Source organism: Panthera leo, chromosome A2 (genome assembly GCF_018350215.1).
Source record: "Panthera leo isolate Ple1 chromosome A2, P.leo_Ple1_pat1.1, whole genome shotgun sequence".
NCBI classification, from domain to species: domain Eukaryota; kingdom Metazoa; phylum Chordata; class Mammalia; order Carnivora; family Felidae; genus Panthera; species Panthera leo.
The window spans coordinates 97,833,812-97,853,424 of NC_056680.1; the positions used below are offsets into that span (position 1 = coordinate 97,833,812).

At 37.5% G+C, this 19,613-nt stretch overlaps 1 protein-coding gene across 2 annotated transcripts in view; it reads left to right on the forward strand.

The window, feature by feature from the left end:
• DYNC1I1 (dynein cytoplasmic 1 intermediate chain 1) overlaps nt 1–19,613 on the forward strand; it is a 308,192-nt gene that overhangs the window by 29,927 nt on the left and 258,652 nt on the right. For both annotated transcript variants that reach the window (XM_042918203.1, XM_042918213.1), the window contains exons 3-4: nt 4,339–4,453; nt 7,193–7,283. In XM_042918203.1, coding sequence (XP_042774137.1) covers nt 4,339–4,453; nt 7,193–7,283 — 206 coding nt within the window. The remainder of the gene's footprint in view (nt 1–4,338; nt 4,454–7,192; nt 7,284–19,613) is intronic.

Consider the following 19,613-nt stretch of genomic DNA (forward strand, 5'->3'; position numbering starts at 1 on the left):
TGGACGGATCTTATAATTCAAGTCTTCCAGTTTCCTGGAATTATAGCATTTTGTAGCTGCAAGAAACCTGGAATTTTCAAATGAGGATACTGGGCCCCAGAAGTCAAAGCCTTAAGGGTAGCCGCCCTTATCTCCAGTCTCAGGAAGGATCCCCTCTTCCAGCCCGTGGCCCTAAACAGAAACCTGGGGTCATTCTTTTACTACCCCTTCTCCAACTTATAGTGGTCATCAGATCCTGGGTGGACAAGACAGAACTTTCTTTTCACCCCATCTTCTTTCTCCTTAAATCCACATTCTGGCCAGTCTCAGCTACTTACATATCCCGTATGGGCCACACTCTCTCTTGACAGGGAGTTTGTGAATATTTACTTACTGCTTGTACCATTCTCCTACTTCTCTCTATTGCCCTTCTCCTGACTGTTAACTGTCTGTCTTTCAGTTCTCACCTCAAACGTCACTTCCTCCAGAAAACCTTCTCTTATACCTTTCTCCCACCATGACTAGTTAGTCCAGCCCCTATCCTTGACCTCATCAAACCAGTTAGCACAAAGCAGTATGTTTGCATCTTCACTCGTCTTTCTCTCCTAAGAGAGGGCAGGCTTTTGAGGACAGGGCTGGTGTTTTTCAAGTGAATGTCTAGCACAGATCCTGCCACCTAGCAGGACTTCAATAAAGGGTTAAACAAAGAATGATTGAGTGCATGAGTGAACACAGCAACTAGTTAGCACTAGTCTGAGATGCTGGTCACAGACACCTTTTCCAAACATCTGGAATTCTTTCCTGCAAATATCCTTGGAAATTCTGATCTTGAGTCTATGGGATGCCCCAGTCAACTGTCACTGACTCCTGAGTTTTAAGATTGTCTAGTTTTTGTGGTGTTTGTAGAGTGTTAGCAATAGCCTTAACTTATAGGCTTGATTTTTAACTTTATTTAAGCTTATATTTTAAATGACACAAATTTAGAATAAAAAGGAAACAAAATGCTTCTTAATGCCAATCTGAGTGACTATTTTTTTACCAGGACTGAAAACTGGTGTGAGTTAGGACCACCTAGGTTGATTATCTCCACAGAATCCAGAAAGCTATACATGTATAAAATTACCACTCTGTGCTTCTTTGGATGTCAACTGTTTTCTTGGTTGTGGTATTATGGATGAAATCTGATTTCAAAATAAATATAGTGGCCACCATTTCAGATTCAGTCCCAACTTCATGAAAAATTGGCTTTAATGCAATGAGGTGTCCTTAATGGGGCCACCCTGAAGTTTCGTCCTGTCCTTGACCTTCTGCTGGATTGCTGTAAGGTAGGACGGACAGAGATTTCCTGGCCTGTCCTCACTTGTTCCTCTAATAACTATGGAGCTGTCTTTGAAAAAGTGACTGACAGTTCTCAGCTGACAAATTTGCTTTCTTTGATTTTCCTCCCTGGGTCTCAGCTGTGATTACTCTTTGCAAACAGAAATATCGTTTTCTGGGAAAGACACCTAGCACATTTTTTAATTGCTAGCACTGCGAAATCACTCCTATTGAGTCATTAAAATATATTAGGATTCTACAGTAATTACATGGAGAAAATCAAAAGTTTCGTGACTGGAGCACTTGGTATAACTAACTGCCTTGGATGTAGTATCACTCTGTTTAGTTTAAGGTACTAATTGGTAACAGATAGGAATTGCCTTTATTTCTAATAAGCCCCAGTTACCTAAGTTTGCATTTTCCTTGTCACCTTTGAGTGCCGATAGCTTTCTTAAACTTTTGTTACATCTAGATGGACATTTGTCCTTACTAATATATGTCACTATATTGCCTTCTTCCTTAAGAATTAAAGAAGGTGGAAGGCAGAGAATGAGTTGTAGAGGCACCTGTATGAAAAGGAATGAAATTTTGGAGGAGGAGTTCAGGTGTGCTGTTTTTGCACAGTGTATGGTTATGCATGCTGATGTGTGACATGCCCTCTAGTGTGTTTCTTAAATGTTTAATGCTTAAAGAATAAATTTAAAAAAAATCTGTGCCTTTCTGCATAGGACATACATGACAGAAAGTTTTAGATAATATACTCTAAGTTTATTGGAAAGGAAAGGATTAGGCAGATCTTCTTCGGTTCACTCTATTTAAGCTCCGTTAGAACCTCCTTGTCTCATTACCATTGACACTCTGTTGTCCTTCACTATGTTTTTGTTAAAAGAATGAGGAAAGGTTAATGACTCTTTTTGTTGCTAGGATATAGCAATGACTCTGTTATGAACACTGGGTCACTGAAAGTTTAGAGGACTCCTAACAGTGCTGTTGTAAAGACGCTTGCTGAACAGAGTGCAGTTGGCGGAAGGATGTAGAATTTTGAGATTCTATAGTTATAGAATAACAATTACCAAAGGGAGATAATTGTTCATTTATTCAATACGTTAAAAAAAATGTTAATGTTAAATTTTGAGAGAGAGAGACAGACAGAACACGAGTGGGGTAGGGGCAGCGAGGGAGACACAGAATCTGAAGCAGCCTCCAGGCTCTGAGCTGTCAGCACAGAGCCTGACATGAGGCTCAAACTCTTGAACTGAGAGCTAATGACCGGAGCTCAAGTTAGACACTTAACCTCTCAGCTTTACTGTGAGGATATAGTGGTGAACAAAATAAACACATATCTGCTCTCAGTAAAGCTGAAAGTCCAGTGATGGCTAAACTCTCCACTGTAAAATCATATTGTTTCATACTGGCTTCCTAAGATGGATTTTGCTTAGCTTAGTTTTTCCATTTGTATTTCAGTAACTTCTATGGTAATTCCCTTTTCTTTGATTTCCTCCTTCCTTTTTTTAACTTTCTGATATGTGAATGTTGATATAGATCCTCACTCTGCAAGGCCCTCCTTCCTATTTTAGTTCTATCTTTGCCTCTGTTGTGCGCATACACTTTGGAACTTTCTTCAATAAGTTTAAATGTTAAAATTGGAAAAGAATGTGAACTTTGCTATCTTCACGGATAGAGATTAAACTGTCATTTCAGAATTTTGGGCTAGGTGAGAGTGCCAGAAAGCCTCTAGTGCTCTCATTAGCCTTCATCAACCCCCACAATGACAGTTTTTCCTCAAATGACAGATAGACTTCAAATATGAGAGCATTTTAAGCCTGAGATGAATAATAACAAAAGTGTCGAGCCCAGCATTATGTGCAGAGATGCATTTTGCTTATAATCATTGTGTAGGTTGTCATCTGGAAGTAAAAGTTGCATGGACTTTTTCTGCTTCAGATGCCAAGATGTAAATTATGCTTTGGTGCTTTGAAATGTACCTGGCTACCCTTGAAGCAGATAATATACCTGTTAGGGTACCCAACTTGCCCCTCGGGAGGAGGGTGTGTTTGGTAACTGGATAATTGGCTTTGACAACCTTAAGATAGCTTCACTTTTGTAAACTCTCAAAGCTTTATCATGAAGCAGGATGTTACCATGTTTCAGATGTGGGATAAATGCCTTAAGTAAGTAATTAACTGTGTTAGGAAATAGAAAAGACCTGAATGTTTAATTAGCCCAGAATCCCACCGATGACCTTCTTTAACCTGTATTTTGTTGTTCCTATCCTATAGAAAACACGAACCAGACATAGGATCTGTCTATATGAAGCCCTGTGTTTGTTTGACAGAATTTGGGAAACTTCTTCTGAATGATTTTTTTTATTCTATATTTTTCTACAAGATAATTTTCTCCCTTGAGTTAATATATTTAATGGAAGCCTGTGAAAATCAGAATTAAGTTACAACACTTAGATATCAATATTGCTCACATGCCTCAATAAATATTGTAGCATGGTTTATTTTAAACCATGGTAAACTTAGATTGCTGATACAGAGTGTATTTTACAGTTACAGATTTCAGAACTAGTTTTATTTTTTAGTTAGATCCCAGTAATTCTTTGTTTTTGTAATTCCAACATGGGGCGTGAATATTATAAACACGCACTCATCAAGAATTGATAGATAGTATGTCTTCCCAGAAGGGACAATGGGGTTGAAAAAGGCAAACAGAATTTAAAAAAAGAATAATCCATATTATCCCAGCCAGAAATACTTAACTCTGATGGTTTCTTTCAAAACTGAGTGAGAGAAACTTTCATACCATGCGATAAAAGCAGGGGAAAAAAAACCTTCAAACAAAAGAGAAAGCACCGGGTTAGTAATTATTAAGTGGAGCAGTTGCAGTGTTTTTTCATCCTTTATACACATGATTATATCTATTTATGGCTTTTGCTTGGTCTTCACTGCCACGCATTTACCACTTTCAGTTTAAGCCAGGAAAAGCATATACTTAGTTCTGTTATTAACTTTTCTTACTGGCATCTACTCTTTTTAGGCTGATATGCAGCAAAAGAAAGAACCTGTTCAGGACGACTCTGATCTGGATCGCAAACGCAGAGAGACAGAGGCTCTTTTGCAAAGCATTGGTATATCACCGGAGCCCCCTCTAGGTACCTGAACGGTGTTACTGTTTTCTTAAATTTGACTTGCATGGGATTTACCATGTCCAGCGTTTACTGTTCTTTTATGTTTCTTTTATTTTTATTTTTGAAGAAATTCTGTGGCTTATGGTTCAGCTGTATTTATTTTTGGAATTGAGGGGGCTGGAAGGAGATGGAAAGACAGATTGCTGCTTATTGACTGATTATATATATGGTCAACCTTCTCTACTGTGTACTAGTAGATTATTTTATACTTGTTAAACGAGTTGCCACATGGTAAACACAAGAAATCTTGGAATTTTTTTCTTAAATTGTTCTTCATTTCCATCACTGAATCCCAGCCTCTCTCTGCCAACCTAAATACTGTGAATCTGGTTATGAATTTCATAACCACTACAGGCATAGAATTATTCCATGATGAAAATAGAAAGCTCAGTGGGAAATGTGAAGGAAAACTTAAAATAGTGACAAATTAACAGCTACTTAACAAGTTTAAATTTATTCAAGTCTATTGTAGATCTTGGTTTCACTGCTAATTGGCATTTTTATTGCAACACCCCTCCTCCAACTCATTCATTTGTAGTTAATTGTCCACAATCTCATTTTGTGACTAGGGTTTGGATATTGAATTATTTGGTTTATGTGTGTTGAAGGTAAACTTCTACATGATGTGTTTATTCTGTCACTTCATTGTGTACCTCTCATGTGATCATTTATTTTATTTCTCTTTATCCATTTGCTTTCCATACATTTCAGGATAATCCTGGGGTGTCTGTGAAACTACATGATAGCCAATATAGTAAAAAAAAAAAAAAGACCTTAAAAATAATGCATATAAATAGATACAATATCAAGTCTTCATTTCAAAATAGTTTTTGTTTTTTTAAATCCCACCATTGGCTTTTATATTAAAATAAATTTTTATTTATTTCCATAGTTACTTAAACTAAGAATAAAAATTGTCCCATGTACAACAAAATGACAAGTATTTTATTAATATAAGTAAGAAAAAGCAATATGTAATAAGTTAATGAATTATTAAGTGTTACTGGATATAATTTAACATATATACACACAATTAAAACACCATAAAAAAGTATTTTATACTGACCCTCAGTTTGCATTAGGTAAAATCATATGTCTAACAATTATAGAAGGAGCCCCTACAAGATGTTGGTTACTTCGTTTAACTCCTTTATGGTATGGAAGATGTAACCTTTGGGATATTTGGCTGATGGACCTTCTTTGAGGAGCTGACAAACTTCTTAATACTTAGTTGACTTGTGACATAATGTAGACACTTTGCAGTAATCCATTATGTTTTTGCCTCAAAATAGCCTTTGAGATTCTATTGCAGTGTGAACACTGGTTAAGCCCCATAGTCGTATGTCCTATTTTCCTCTATTCTAAATAAAGCCAGCAATTAAACTTTAAGAACAAAACAGTTAAATATCTCTAAACCATGACCACTATGGCCAAATTCTGAGCTATCCCTGCATTCCTGCCAGGGGACTTGGTGAGAGTGGCGCCCATTTTCAGTTTTCATCCATCTCTCCAACTTACCCTCTGACTTACTACGGAGGGTAATCAGTGAATTAATTATGGGAGCTCACGAAATTCCCAGTTTCATGACAGATCTGCCGTTGTGTTATAGGATTTGGACAAAATAGTTAAACCCTTTACTCTATTAAATAAATAAAAGGAAATTGCACATGATTGAAACCAAATGGGAATCTACACTTATGTATTGAAGTTTCTTTCTGCCCATATGGCTTCTTTGGCATGTGTGATATTGAGAACCCCCTGAATTTGTCTGGCCTGGAGCCATCTTGGCTATTTGGTGCAGCTTCTATCTGAAGGACGTTTGGCTTGTACCTGAAGGACAGAAAAAATATATATATACATTTACATTTCCTGTACCTTTTTTCTTTTCTTATCCTTGTGTCAGATTTTCAGCTTGCGCTGACCTCAATCTTCGAACTTATTTCTCCGGTCTTTAGAATGGCTGTTTACTTTTGTGCCCATGGCAGTGTCTTCTAGCGCTGCCGCAGGCGAAGGGAAGCAAGTTCCGAACACAGTAAACAATACAATGGGATGAAACTATTCATTAAATGTAAAAATAAAGCCGCCTGGCATTTTCCTTTGTTTTGAAAAAGATTTTTAAATTACCAGGTTCAACATTTACCCTTTCTCTATCTGTCATTTAGTCTCACATAGTAAATGCAGTTTATATTCCACAGAGAATTGATTTCCCTCCAATGTAGACATACAACAGACTTTCCTCTCTCTCTTTGACGATTTAAAATTATTCAGAATTACTTATTCCATAATGTTTCAAAGTTTTATAGACACCCACTTTTTTAATAGGTCACATCTATACTAACAAAATAAAGTGGAGAATTGAAATTATCTGGATAGGTCACCCTAGAGAGATATTTGAGTTGAAATATCTGGATAGCTATTTTGATTCTCCATTTCAGTTTGTTAAGGTGGACATGGCCTTAGAATCCCTAAGTTAATTCTGTCTAAATTCATTTCAAATTTTAATTTCCAAAATATGAAAAATTCACTTGACTTTCTTCCTTTTCTTTCCTTTTTTTTTTTTTTTTCCTTATCCCATCTTAATCTCTCCTGGCCATACAACCACTTTAATTTGGGCCCATTTGTTTTGATTTGTCTGACACTGCTCTTCTCCAGTGCAGTCGCTGCATTTTTTAACATGGGATACCTGTTATTTTCATTATTTAGTCCCAACCCCTATGTCTCCCTCTTCGAAATCAGTGAGCACTCCCAGTGAAGCTGGAAGCCAAGACTCAGGAGACCTGGGACCATTAACAAGGTAAGAACTGTCCCTCTAACAAAGGCCAGGGGGGATGTCAATATTATAAGAAAACAGAGGCCAAAAAACACCATGCCACTCTGTTGTGTGCTATTAAATGTCCATGCATCTGCATGTATACTCAGTCAGTTTATATTTAGATTTATGGTGGCTTGCTGTTTTAGTGGCATAGAAATGATTTTGAGTACTAGAAATGATAAACTTCTACCTTATTTTTCCTTGATTGGGCTAATTTAGCACCATGTGTCTTGTTTGACAAACACAACCACATCCATTAGCTTAGGCCTAAAAGAAAGAGAAGGATCAAAGGCAAGTGGAATATATATCCAGCTTCTTATTATTCTACTCTGGTTTGGTTTCCATGGGAATTTTTGTTAATAGAACACTAACATGTTCTAACCCTTAATTTAATTTTTTAAGCGTGGTGCTTATTGACTTAATAGTATTGACTAATTTGATAACTCAGTCCCCAAAGTGTTTTTATTATTATTACTAATTATTATGATCATCAGAGTTGACTGCTCTGTCTTCTGAGTCAATTGCCAGATTTTTATTACACTATATATACTCAGAAGATTAGGTAACTTCTGAAAGTGAATATATAGACATTTTCTAATTTGACCACTGAAGGGGTATCCAGAAGGCAAAGATGCGAAGAGAGAAAAGAGAAGTCTCATTAACATGCATGGAGTCATGGTAACTTTCTTAAGCCAGTTGCCTTTGCTAGGACTCCCGTATGCAAGTGCCACAGGCAGGTGATGTTAATGAGCTGGGCGTGGGGGCCTGCGGCAACTGGCTGGGAAGCACCATGGCTAGGCCAGATGGTCTCCTCACAGCTCAGGCTGGTTGAGCTCATGTGGAAATACGGACCCGATTTTTCCACATCTTTCCATTTTTCATTAGAAGCCAAAAATTAAGGGCTTCATGCAAAAATCTCCTTAATGTTAAACGTTAATGACTTTGTTAAAAGTAGTTGTGGGGCGGCTTTTGTCTCTGGGCTGGCAATTTGTGACCTCTGTCTTTGACTCGTAATTAAGATAAAAAAAAAAGTAAAAATAAAATAAAATAAAATAAATAAAATAAAATAAAATAAAATAAAATGCTTTACTAAAACTTCAAATAAAAAAAAAAATCATCCACCACACTAGTGTTCTAACAAATCAGCCTTTGCCTTGTCCATGTATCTTTCTATCCTTGTCTACCTGTGTATATTTCTTGTTACCATGTGTGTTACTGCGTGACAGGTAGACAATTTTGCATTTTTCTTTTTCCATTTAACACATTATCATAAGCATTTTCTTTTGAAAGGACATTATTTCGAGGCCAAGGCAATTTTGGTAGAGAAAAATATGGAAATCAGAATAGTCTAGTATTAGCCTGAGCTGTAGCGTTTTTGCATTTTGTGTGTGTATGTTTCCTTTTTTCTTTCTGAAACCAATATGTAAGTAAGACTGGAATTGTCTCGCCCATATCTGCCTGTTGGTGTGTTTCAGAATTGAGTATTTGTTTTATACAGGGAATTTTGAAACCAGTGGACACTACTTTCAGTTTGAGAAAAATGGAAGTAGAGATTCTGTGGGTACCAGGCTGGTTTATTTTAGCAAATCGCCTTTGTGATTTGGGGGCAGCACACGTCTTCTCTCATCTTTTGCTTTGAACACTTCAAAAGGTCTTTGAGAGGAGGGAAAAAAGTAACAATAACACAGTTCTGTAAGATCTAACATTTGTTCAAGAGCTGGCCCAATATAATTACATTCCTTAGGGGGTCCATTGGCCTATCATTAAGTTAATATATTTGCCTGTTTCTATACAATGATGGTGTTGTGTCATTAATGCTCAGCTTCAAGGGGTGCATTTGGCAGCATTAAATTCTATTACTGACTTCACAGTTGATGAACCCTTTTGAAAACTCTGTAGAGAAAGCTGACCTATGCTGTTACTGCTTTGGGGACAGCAGCAAATATTTCTTCTCAGAGAACATCACTCTTCATTTTCCCCCCACTTATATGATGTTTTTGTAACTTAATGAATCACTTTGGAAGAGGTACTGTCTACTCCCACCCTGAGTAAATTCCAACTAGCTTCCATTCTTGATAGGACCGTTCTGGCAAGGGTGGGCAACTAGAAGTCAATGAGCAGATTCCTTCCTGGATGCAGGTTTCATAGGAATGCAAGAAAATTGACACTGAGGAAATGATGATTTTCAGAAAAACTGAGCACAAGATTTGCTTGAGGAATAGGAATATTAGGAATATCTTAGGATATCTTGCCCTTATTTTGGACTAAGGAAAATCCCATGCAAGTTTATGTCTTTGCTTCTATAAATAGATATGAATTAATTTCAAGAGAACCTTAAAACTTCAGTTTTTAAAATTCCACTTGGAATATCTTTTTCTATAGAAGAAACCTCTTTGAAAACAATTACTATTAACTTTAACACGTCATAAAACATGACTGGGAAAAAGACTTGGTAAATCCTGAGGATATAGCTCTATAGTCACAAATTTGCTGATGTGTGTGGAATTTGGGCTCTTTGAAAAGTGGAAAATCTTTCAGAAAATAACTCAGAAATAAAATTAACACATCTGGTCCTACCTAACGGTGCACATACATTCTCTGATCCATCTGTCAGAATCTAAAACCAAAACTGAAATTTTCTTTACAGAGCCTAAACTGGCAAACATTTCTTATGTAACCTCTGTGAGTGGTTAATTTGCAAAGTGGCACATTTAATATACCTTACGGAAAAGTTTAAAGTAGGGCTTTAAAAAAGTCAAGTATAACAAAAATTACTTTTATTGATTTTTAAGAGCAGTTGAGTAAAGGTTTTAAAACCAGTGAATAGAAAGTAGAAATATGTAATCATTTTTCAATTATACTAGTGTGATTTAATTTTAACTTAAAGGGTCACAATTTGTTTTGCAGTTTCTGCTTCTGTTGGCATTGCCTGCTTCTCATTTGCAATTTACATTTGTGGCATTTTTCTTTCTCTTAATTTTGGTGGAAGCAATCATTGCTCAGTTAATCATACTGGGCAAAGAACAAGCTCTTAGATATTAAAAAACCTATTTTATTAGTAAAACATTTGGAAGACTAGTTTTACTTAGATTTAAAAATCCTGCATATACTATATGCAACTGAAATCCAACACAGTATTAAGAAGGTACTATGCTATGATTAATTAGGATTGGTTAAAAATTTCAAGGATATTTTAGTGTAGAAAATGTGTTACCATAATTCAGCATATCAAAAGATCACAGAAGGAAGAGTGATCATTTAGTAGTATTTAGTTAAATGGTACTTGAGAAATTTAAACACCTATACCCATATTTTAAAACTTTTTGTAAATGAATAATAAAAATATTTTTTCGCAAAATGTTAAGTATTAATCTCAAAACAACAGCCTATATCTTTTATACACAAGAGTGATGCATCTAGTACTTTATAGCCCTGAAAGAAGAATGACTTATATTTAGTTGAATAATACATGTCTCCCTTCCTCAGGAATGGCAAGTTCCTTGAGGTCAGGGAGTGAGTGATATTTGATAAATGTTGGTTGAATGAGTCAACTATTTTCCTAATTTTTACAGATGAGGACACTGAGGCATAGACAGAATAAATAATTGTCTCAAGTTCACACAGAACATAGCTACAGTGCTAGGTTTTAACTTAGATTGTCAGAAATGTTCACAATCTATACCACTACCCTACATGATCTCTGACAACAGTTGATATAGGTGATATATCCCTATATCACCTATAGGGTGATAGGTGACTTAACCCAAAAGGTTATTATTAGTATTAAATAAATTAGTGTCTGTAAAGCACTTAGAAAGGAGTCTGTTATATGTGAGTTTTAGCTATTGTGGTTTTTTTTTTTTTTTTTTTCACCTGTTTCCAGTGGGAAGAGATCTCTTTAGATTCTCTCATAAAATTTGTTGGTGTCATTTTCAAGTTTGATGATGCTGTATCTTCTTCTAAGTAATCATGTAAAAAAGTTGAATGTGACAAGGCCAAGGATGGATTGTGGTCCATGTCCCTGGACACCACTTTCTGGGTTGTCCAACTCTTAATCCCTAACTTTCATAGATTCAACCAGAAATGAATCTAAGTGGTAATCATTCACCCACCTTTATTCTTCTCATTCACATGGATGGATCACAGGGGACTTTGCACCAGGGTCCTTCTCTTGGTTAGCCAAGATTCCTTTGGCTTCTCAGGGCTAAACCTAAATTGGAGGCTGTACTAGCCTGCCTAAACCCAGGCAGGTGTATTGATCTCATAAAGTTCGCCTGACTACCAGGGTGTAAGCAATACCATGTCCCAAACCTGATTCAAGGAAGAAAACTTTCAAAATGATTTGAAAAATAAAGTATGTGTTAATACGTTAATATTATACAATTTATTATAATAATAACACCTATCCCATAGCATCGTTAGCAAAATAGTCAGAAGGAGAGGTTACTGATGTTTGCCTTTGGTGAGAAGTGGCATGGGGTGATGGTAGTAAAAGAATTAATTTCTGTCTTCTTTTTCAACTGTATATGGTCTTAACACCATCATTAGTTCTATTTTCCAAGTGATTAGGACATTTGAGTTCCCTCACATTTTATTTTTAATATCCTCTTAGTATTACGGAAAAAACATCCGTGCATTTTGTGTAATTAGAAGATATGGACAACCAAAAATTAGAGAAAATTCATATTCCTACCACTGGAAATTATATTCTTAGTGTATATTCTTAACACCTTAGTGTATGTTCTTTCACAAAATATATACGTCTGAAACATATATATATGTCCAAAACATATATGTCCAAAATATATATATGTCCAAAACATATATATGTTAAATGATATCATTATACAAGCTGTTGAATTTGCTTTTCTAATTGAGTGTCTCTCTTTTTCCATTTCAATACATTTTCATCTTATCTAATATCTACACTTTTTTTCAGATTTCCCCAATTGCCCCAACATAATCCTATTGTATTTAAAATCGATCCCTGTCCTCCCAGCTCTCAGCATCTATTAACCAGAACTCTTATATCCATAGATTTTCTCTAGGGAGGTAAGGTCCCTCCCAAGGGGTCCTAAATGCAGCAGCAGAAGAAATGTCTTCTGAAGCACTGAACAGGAGAACAAAGGTATAAAGGGGAATGGATTAGAGGTCACTCAGACTTTCAGCTTTTTGTGCACTCCAGATTAGAATTTGGGACAAAGGAGCAGTTGTCTGCACACCCTATGCTGTTTGATTTAAACACTAGGCTTCTATGTAGTAAATATTAAGTTTCATGTTGACAGAATCCTTCAGTAAAATTTAGATATTTGATAAACTCTGTCTTTCCCTGATCTACTGCCCAATGAACTCTCAAATAAGGAAAGTAGAATAATTTGTTTGTGGTCAAGTTGTGCGGGCTGCACCTACTTATCACTTTCTTCTCTCAGTGATTTCAGGAGAGGAAAATGTGCTAAGAGGCAACATGGGGTTAATGCCCAACAGAAAATCTTAGGACTTTCGTTTTTATACACAATTGAATTTCATAGGATTCTCTAGCACTAGATAAGCCTCAAAGGACTTTTGATCCTTTTTTGGTGAAACCATCATCCTTTTCTAAGGGGCTCTGATGAATCAGAGGCTAAAGGGAAGATATTAAGGTTTTGGTAAAGGTGAAAAAGTACAATAAAATAATGTAATTATTTAATAAGCCTTGGAGGAAATTTAATAAGCCTATTAACATTTTGTATATACAGAATTTTTTAAATTACCATTATGTAAGGAAAAGTTGATAGAATGCCACCAGTTAGTTGCACTTCAGGGAGACCAATATCACTGATTCAAGGCTGGTTAGAATTCAGTCTCTTTGGACATTAAAATAAAAGGCACACCTTATGATTTTCTTTTTATGTAGCATGTGAATGGATGAAACATTTGTGATATCTTACTATTTTGTCTTCAGGAGAATGTACTATAAAAGCATACACATTATGGTCCCAGTAACACAGCAAGCAAGGGGTTGCTGAGCTTTCTCGTAGAAAAACTGCTTGCTTGACAGCAGAGCCTCCATGAAAGATGTGGAAAGACATGTCCTAGCTCTGTGATGAGAAGTCTTAAGTTTCTTCTTGAAACCAGCTCAGATGGGCTTCCTGCATGGCTTTGGTGTGGCCTGTAGCAGAGCTCAGTGTTCGGTAGCCAACAGAGGAAAGATTCTCACACAGTAAACTGAGAAAAATACTTTTTAAAAGACCCAATATAAGTATGTATCTCACTGTCTCAGTCTTCTTTCTGATATCAGAAGATCTTTATCATCATCATTGCCAATCCCACATAAGGAAATAGTTGGAGTTGGAAAGTAAAACGTGAACACATTATTTAAATGCCATCCTTAATTAATTGACATCATGTTAAGGACAGTGACAGATTGAGTGATATTCCAGGTTTTTAAACGTTCTTATTATTCAGTGCATTACCTTTGGAAATGGCACTTAGAAAAATAGGTGTTTGGGGGTGACACTGACTGGAGGCTTTCTATTTGGCATTATGCTTACACTGGCCCAAACTGTTTTATCTGATTAGTGACTAGTGATTTGTTTGACAGAGAAGACATGTGGAACAGGAGTTCAGAGACTCTGGGATTCAGGGGAGTTCGGTATCCTGCCCTTGAGCTGTCGCTCCACCTTAGAAAAGGAAGAATGTGTGTGAGAAGTTGAGGTCCAGTGCAGTGGCTTCAGGGACTAAATAAAGTTTGCTGAGTTCATTTGGCAGAGAAGATAGCTGGCCGCCTTTGTATTCTCAGCACAGCTCTCAGCTTGGGAAACATCAACGGTGTTAGGCCAGACATGCCCTGTTTTATTCTTTCCTTTTCTGGTAAAGAAAGTAAAAACTATTTCTTTGGGAATCAACTTGCCCTCACTCCTCCCACCCATTGACAGAAAAGGCAAGAACAGATCTACTCATTCACTAAATAGTTAAGAATTTATTGTGTGAAAGATACACAGTAAATGTTGGACCTGCAAGGAAGATAAAGAGAAGGAATTTTCTCACTTGTAAGGAGGCTGTTTCCAGTAAATTGACAGGTTTAATTTGAAGCCATCTAAGAATATATTGCTATGTAATTACAGCTCTCAAATATTTGTACTCATAGAGATGAGCAGTGATGTCATAAACCATTATTCCTAAATTATCTATAATTAATTTGTAGTATATTCATTTGGGACAAGTGATTTTGCTTCATTACTACCCTACATAGAGTCTTGACACATACTAGGTACTTGGTAAATATTTACTGACTTGTGTGTATGTGTGTGTGTGTGTGTCTATGTGCACATACTTATGCACAGGCTCAGCTTGCAAAATATTGGGTAGGATGGGTGCAGGACAAGAAGAGTGATGAAGACAGAGGTAACAGCAGGATAGCTCAATGTCGCTGGACAAGTTGCTTGAAGGTGGACTTTGCTGAAGGAGAACTACTGGCAGTGGTTATAGGATTGAGGTATAAGGCGGGGACTTTGTCACAGAAGCAAGGCAGAAATCCAGCCACTGGAGTCAGGGCAAAAAGTCAGAGTGGGGACTATCAGTGTGTTTGGCTTGATGCTGATACCTTTGGGCTTTTTAACAGTGCTCATTATTTCCTGTAAGTCATCCTCAGATGTGGTCTTCAATCCAGGTTTTGGTCTGTAGATTATCAAAGAGAACTGCAAAATAAGAAGCCCAAGTGTTTCTCTATTTCTGTCCCAGAGAGACAAGTTATTTCTGAATGAGGTTATGAGGTTATTGAGGACAAATATATTTAGAGAGCATGGCATTTGAGCTGAGCCTTACAGAATGCATATGCTTTGGACAAGTCGAGTTGGGAGAAAGGGCATTCCAGATGGTGGAAATGCGTACACAAAGGAAAAGGGCTGGGGAGTATGGGAAGTAGAATGCATGTTAAGGAGCTGAGTCTGGAAAAAAAGGATGACCTTTGTGATAGTTGCAGTCCCTGCCTCCCATTCCTGGTGGCTGTTTATTGAATTCACTTGGGAAGTTGTTACAAACACAGGTACCTGAACCGCAGGTCTAGGTGAGGCCTGGGACACTGTAATTTTATAAAGCCTTCAACTCTGAGGATTGGTGGGGAAGTATTGGTCTGATATAAAGCCTTGAAGGCCTAAACAAGGGTTGTGGAGTGGAAAAGGAAACAAAAGACAGATGAGACGCAAAGGGTGAAATGGCTCTGGTGTGCATTTGAGTATCTCCAAAAGGCATGTGAAAAAGTGGACTTGGAGCTCAACAGTGATGAGGACTTTGTGGTTATTTTTTGCAGAAGGTCAATAGACATGGATGGGATGACCTAGGGTTAGGGTACAGAGGTGAGGGAAGGAGTACCCCTGAATGGGGAATGCTTGGCTTTGTAGGGATGCCAAAATTGGCCATGGGATTTGATGATTTGGAGGTTGTCATCATCATCACCATCACCACCATCCCATCACCATCAGCATCATTTTTGTTTTTATTATTGCTTATCATGTTTTGTTTCCATAGGTTGGGTTTCTGGAAGTAAAACAAGTCCAGAATAATTCTGTGTTAATTGTTATTGCTACACACTGGCATGCTGCTATTCAAAAGAACTCAACTGATTTTAAATGCCACCAGAAGTGTATGCAAGTTGAGTGTTAGCATGACAAATGACAGAATTCTTAACTACTGGCTTCCAAATATTTATCAGTCATTAGTTTCTTACAACCAAAGAAAAGGCCAAAGCAAAGACACTCTTTAGGGAAGAATTTCAAGGCTTTCTACTCAGAGGTTTAATAAAGATGGGAAGAAGAATGGAAACCAGCAACTTGCTGTTGGTAAAAGCTGAACAGGGAGAAGTTACACACTCATCAGAGAGCAAGGTATATGCAATACAGACTTCATGTGTTCCACTCCTAAATTATACTTTGAACAAATGGCCAGGGATGATTGTTGTTTTGTTTTGTTTTTGAACTTTTACTTCTATCTAATAAACCGAAACTGGGCAAATAAAATTGTACCAATGGAGGGAGAATTTTATAAGAAGTTACTGATGAATTGGTAGAAAGTTTAAAATATAAAGTTCTGTTAGTCTCTGAATAGGTCACTGCTAATGAAGAATTTTGACATTTTGTCTATTTTTTTTTAAAAAATGTATTGAAAAACACCTTGTCTCCCAAATTGTAAACTAAATGTTACATGGTAGGCTTTTTGAGATGAGATGCCAGAGGCTACATTGTCTGGCACGTATAGGGTCGAGTAAGTGAATGATTACTTTCCATGAGGTGGGAAGCTTCTGTACGTAGTAGTTTGAAACAAAGTTGGGAAAGGTCTCAAACTGCCAATCTAACTGTGGGACCATAGAACCATGACAGTGCCCCCTTAGTCCAGAGTAGGCAGAGAATTATTGGGTTATTCTGAATCTGTGCAAACATCAGGTTCTCCATGAAAGATCAGAAATCTTCTCTTAGATCCTCAGAGAGTTAATCTAAGAAATAACCTAAACCTAATGAATGCAGACAAATGCAGCTCTTAAAAATGAACAAACAAATAATGCCAGGATGGTTTTCCATATAGGAACAGAAGACAAAATGTAACAGACATAGTTAAAGAAAGATTTCATCAATCAGAAAGGGTTTACTTGGGAATCCCATAACTGGGGGAAAAGGGAGACTCTGAGAGCACTGAGTGGGAGTATGTCTTGTTTTGTGGAAAGAGGCAGACATGATGTGGGGCAGGGGGTGGGGGTGTGGGTAGGGCAGGGAAAAGCTGTAGTAGTAAAACATTCAGCTTCACTTTCTCTAATTCCAAACACACTACTGGTCATCTGGCTTCTCAGGATGCTGGCCTTCAAGGAGAGAAGACTTCATCCAGTGTGTGTAACTGCTCTGCCTGGCAGTTATTGTTCTCATGATAAATTGGTACATTGACACCTAAAATATAACAGGCTCTTAATAGACCTAGTAAACCGTGTCAACTGCTTAAACCCAATAAACTAGGCACTGATGAAAATGAGTCTGTTACATCCAAATCTTAACCCTGTCCTTCCAAAACCAGGTCAAATGGAATCTCTGATCTTTTTAGAGGGAGAGTGTTCCTCTTCTCTTGCTTCCAAAGGATAATGAGTAGAGTCCAATGCCTGGTAGGCTGGCACAGAGTAAACACTCACTGAAAGGAAATGATAGCTGTCATTATTATTCATCTTTCTTGTGGCATTTATTTATTTTTTCAGCTAACATTTATTGAAACTTTAAACTGTGCCAGGCCTGGGCAAGTAATGACAACTACTTTCTTTTTTGTGTCTATGTTATCATTATATCATTAAGTACAAACATTCATACCTCTCATTCCTTCACTAAAATGTAAGATTCTTAAGTGCAAGTCCCATGCGTGTCCCACACCATATCTGTGGCTTATATGGCATGTTTTACTTTCTGCTTAGTTCTACCAAACTATTTATACATGTTTTATCTCTCTATAAGAGTTGTAGTTTTCTTGAGAATTCTTTTCATCCTCTTTCATAGTATTTTATATGTTAGGCCTTTAATAGATATTTATTGAATAAGAAAATGAATGCTCTTGTCAAAAATATCCTCTCCCTGCATGCATTGATTGGTCCATTCCAAAAATGACTGACTAGAACCAATTACTCTACTAAGCAGGGTGATTTCTATATAACAATATTTTGGGGTAGTACATGAGGTTCACAAATGTTTGTTTACTTACAATTTCACTACTTCCTCATTTAAAAAAATAAGCTACCTGGCAAGATTTCACACTACCCAAGAAGCTGTGGGGAAACCATCATTTTATTTTCAGTGATACACTAACTTGATATGAAGATGATTGGGAAGTAAGGTCTGTGTCAATTGGTTATAAAAACGGTACCAATTGGAGAAGAGAGAACTGAAAGGCAGTTTAATAATCATCCAATGATTTAAAAGATTCGGCAGAAACAAAACAGAACAAAAAGCCTTTAAATGGTCTCTAGGCCAGCATCTTCATTTTGCTGAGGACAGAGAGCTCCGTCAGGATGCACAGTACAGTCACATCCCAAACACAAATCTCCCACCCAGAGAACCAGGCGTGGCCCTCTCCAAGGTCCTGCCATCTATGGAGAAGTTCTGCAAGCTTGCACAGAAGGCATTCAGCCCACGTTTCATACACATGTCTAGGCTACTCGTGGAGACAGAGACAACCTTTGCCCATTTAATGTATTGGCTTTAAGTTCTTTTTCAAAGAGAGAGTGCATTCTGTGCAAGTCTGACCACCCCACAGATAATAATGGGAAAATGAGAAGAAAATAAAAGAGGCGCACCTGGTAGCATCCTTGGCTTGACTCCCAATCCCACTGCTCATTACTGACGATGACTATGGTTTCTTTTACTAAATAATATATGTGTGACTGTGGGGCAGGACCGCTGTGGGTTTGTTACATAGACCAGCCCTTGTTGTTCTGACTGAGTAAAGGCAAACTCCAGACTGCTGACCTGTAGACTTTTTTGAGTGGTTCTGATGGAATCATCATTTTTACCTCTTAAGGATACAGTGAGTACAGATGAGCTGTCAGATAAGTAACAGGACAGCCAGACCACCTGGGAGCGGCTGCATTCTTCACCTGCCTGGGACAAGTGAAAAGATCAAAAAAGGTCGTCCTGTAAGGAACCTCAAGGCAAATTGAGGGCCAAGTAGCTGACCCCACCCCTTATAGGGGAATGCTTCTCACAGTCAGCCAGAGCCAGAGGCTGCTGTTCTGTCTATAGCCAAAGAAATGCCCTTAAAGATAAGCGGTTTGATTTCCAGGGATACATGATTAGCAAATATGAATCACTGTAACAGATTCTGTTACTTCCACCATTTGAAACAGGTGAAGGAATCAGTGTCCAGAACCTGAAAAGGCTGCATTTCTCGAGCAGAGAAAGAGTCCAGACCAGGGGTTCTCACCCCTGGCTGCACATTAGAATCACCTGGAGAGTTTTCAGAAATACAGATGCTTGGATCTCACCCTGCACATTCTGACTTAATTGGTCTGAGAGTGGCCTGGGCCTTAGGCCAGGTTTGAGTTAATCACAGGTTTAGAGGCTGACATATTTGAGGATCTACGATGCTTTCTGTCTGCTGACGAATGAAAGCAGTAGTCTAGCCCCGTCATTCTCTAAAGGTGGTTCCAGGGTCAGCTATAAGCATTACCTGGGAATTTGTTAGAGTACAACTTCTCAGGCCCCACCCCAGACCTACTGAATCAGAATTTCTGGGGTTGGAGATGAGCATTCTGTAGTTTTGTAAGCCCTCCATATCATTCTGATCCTTGTCAGAGTTTGAAAACCCACTGAT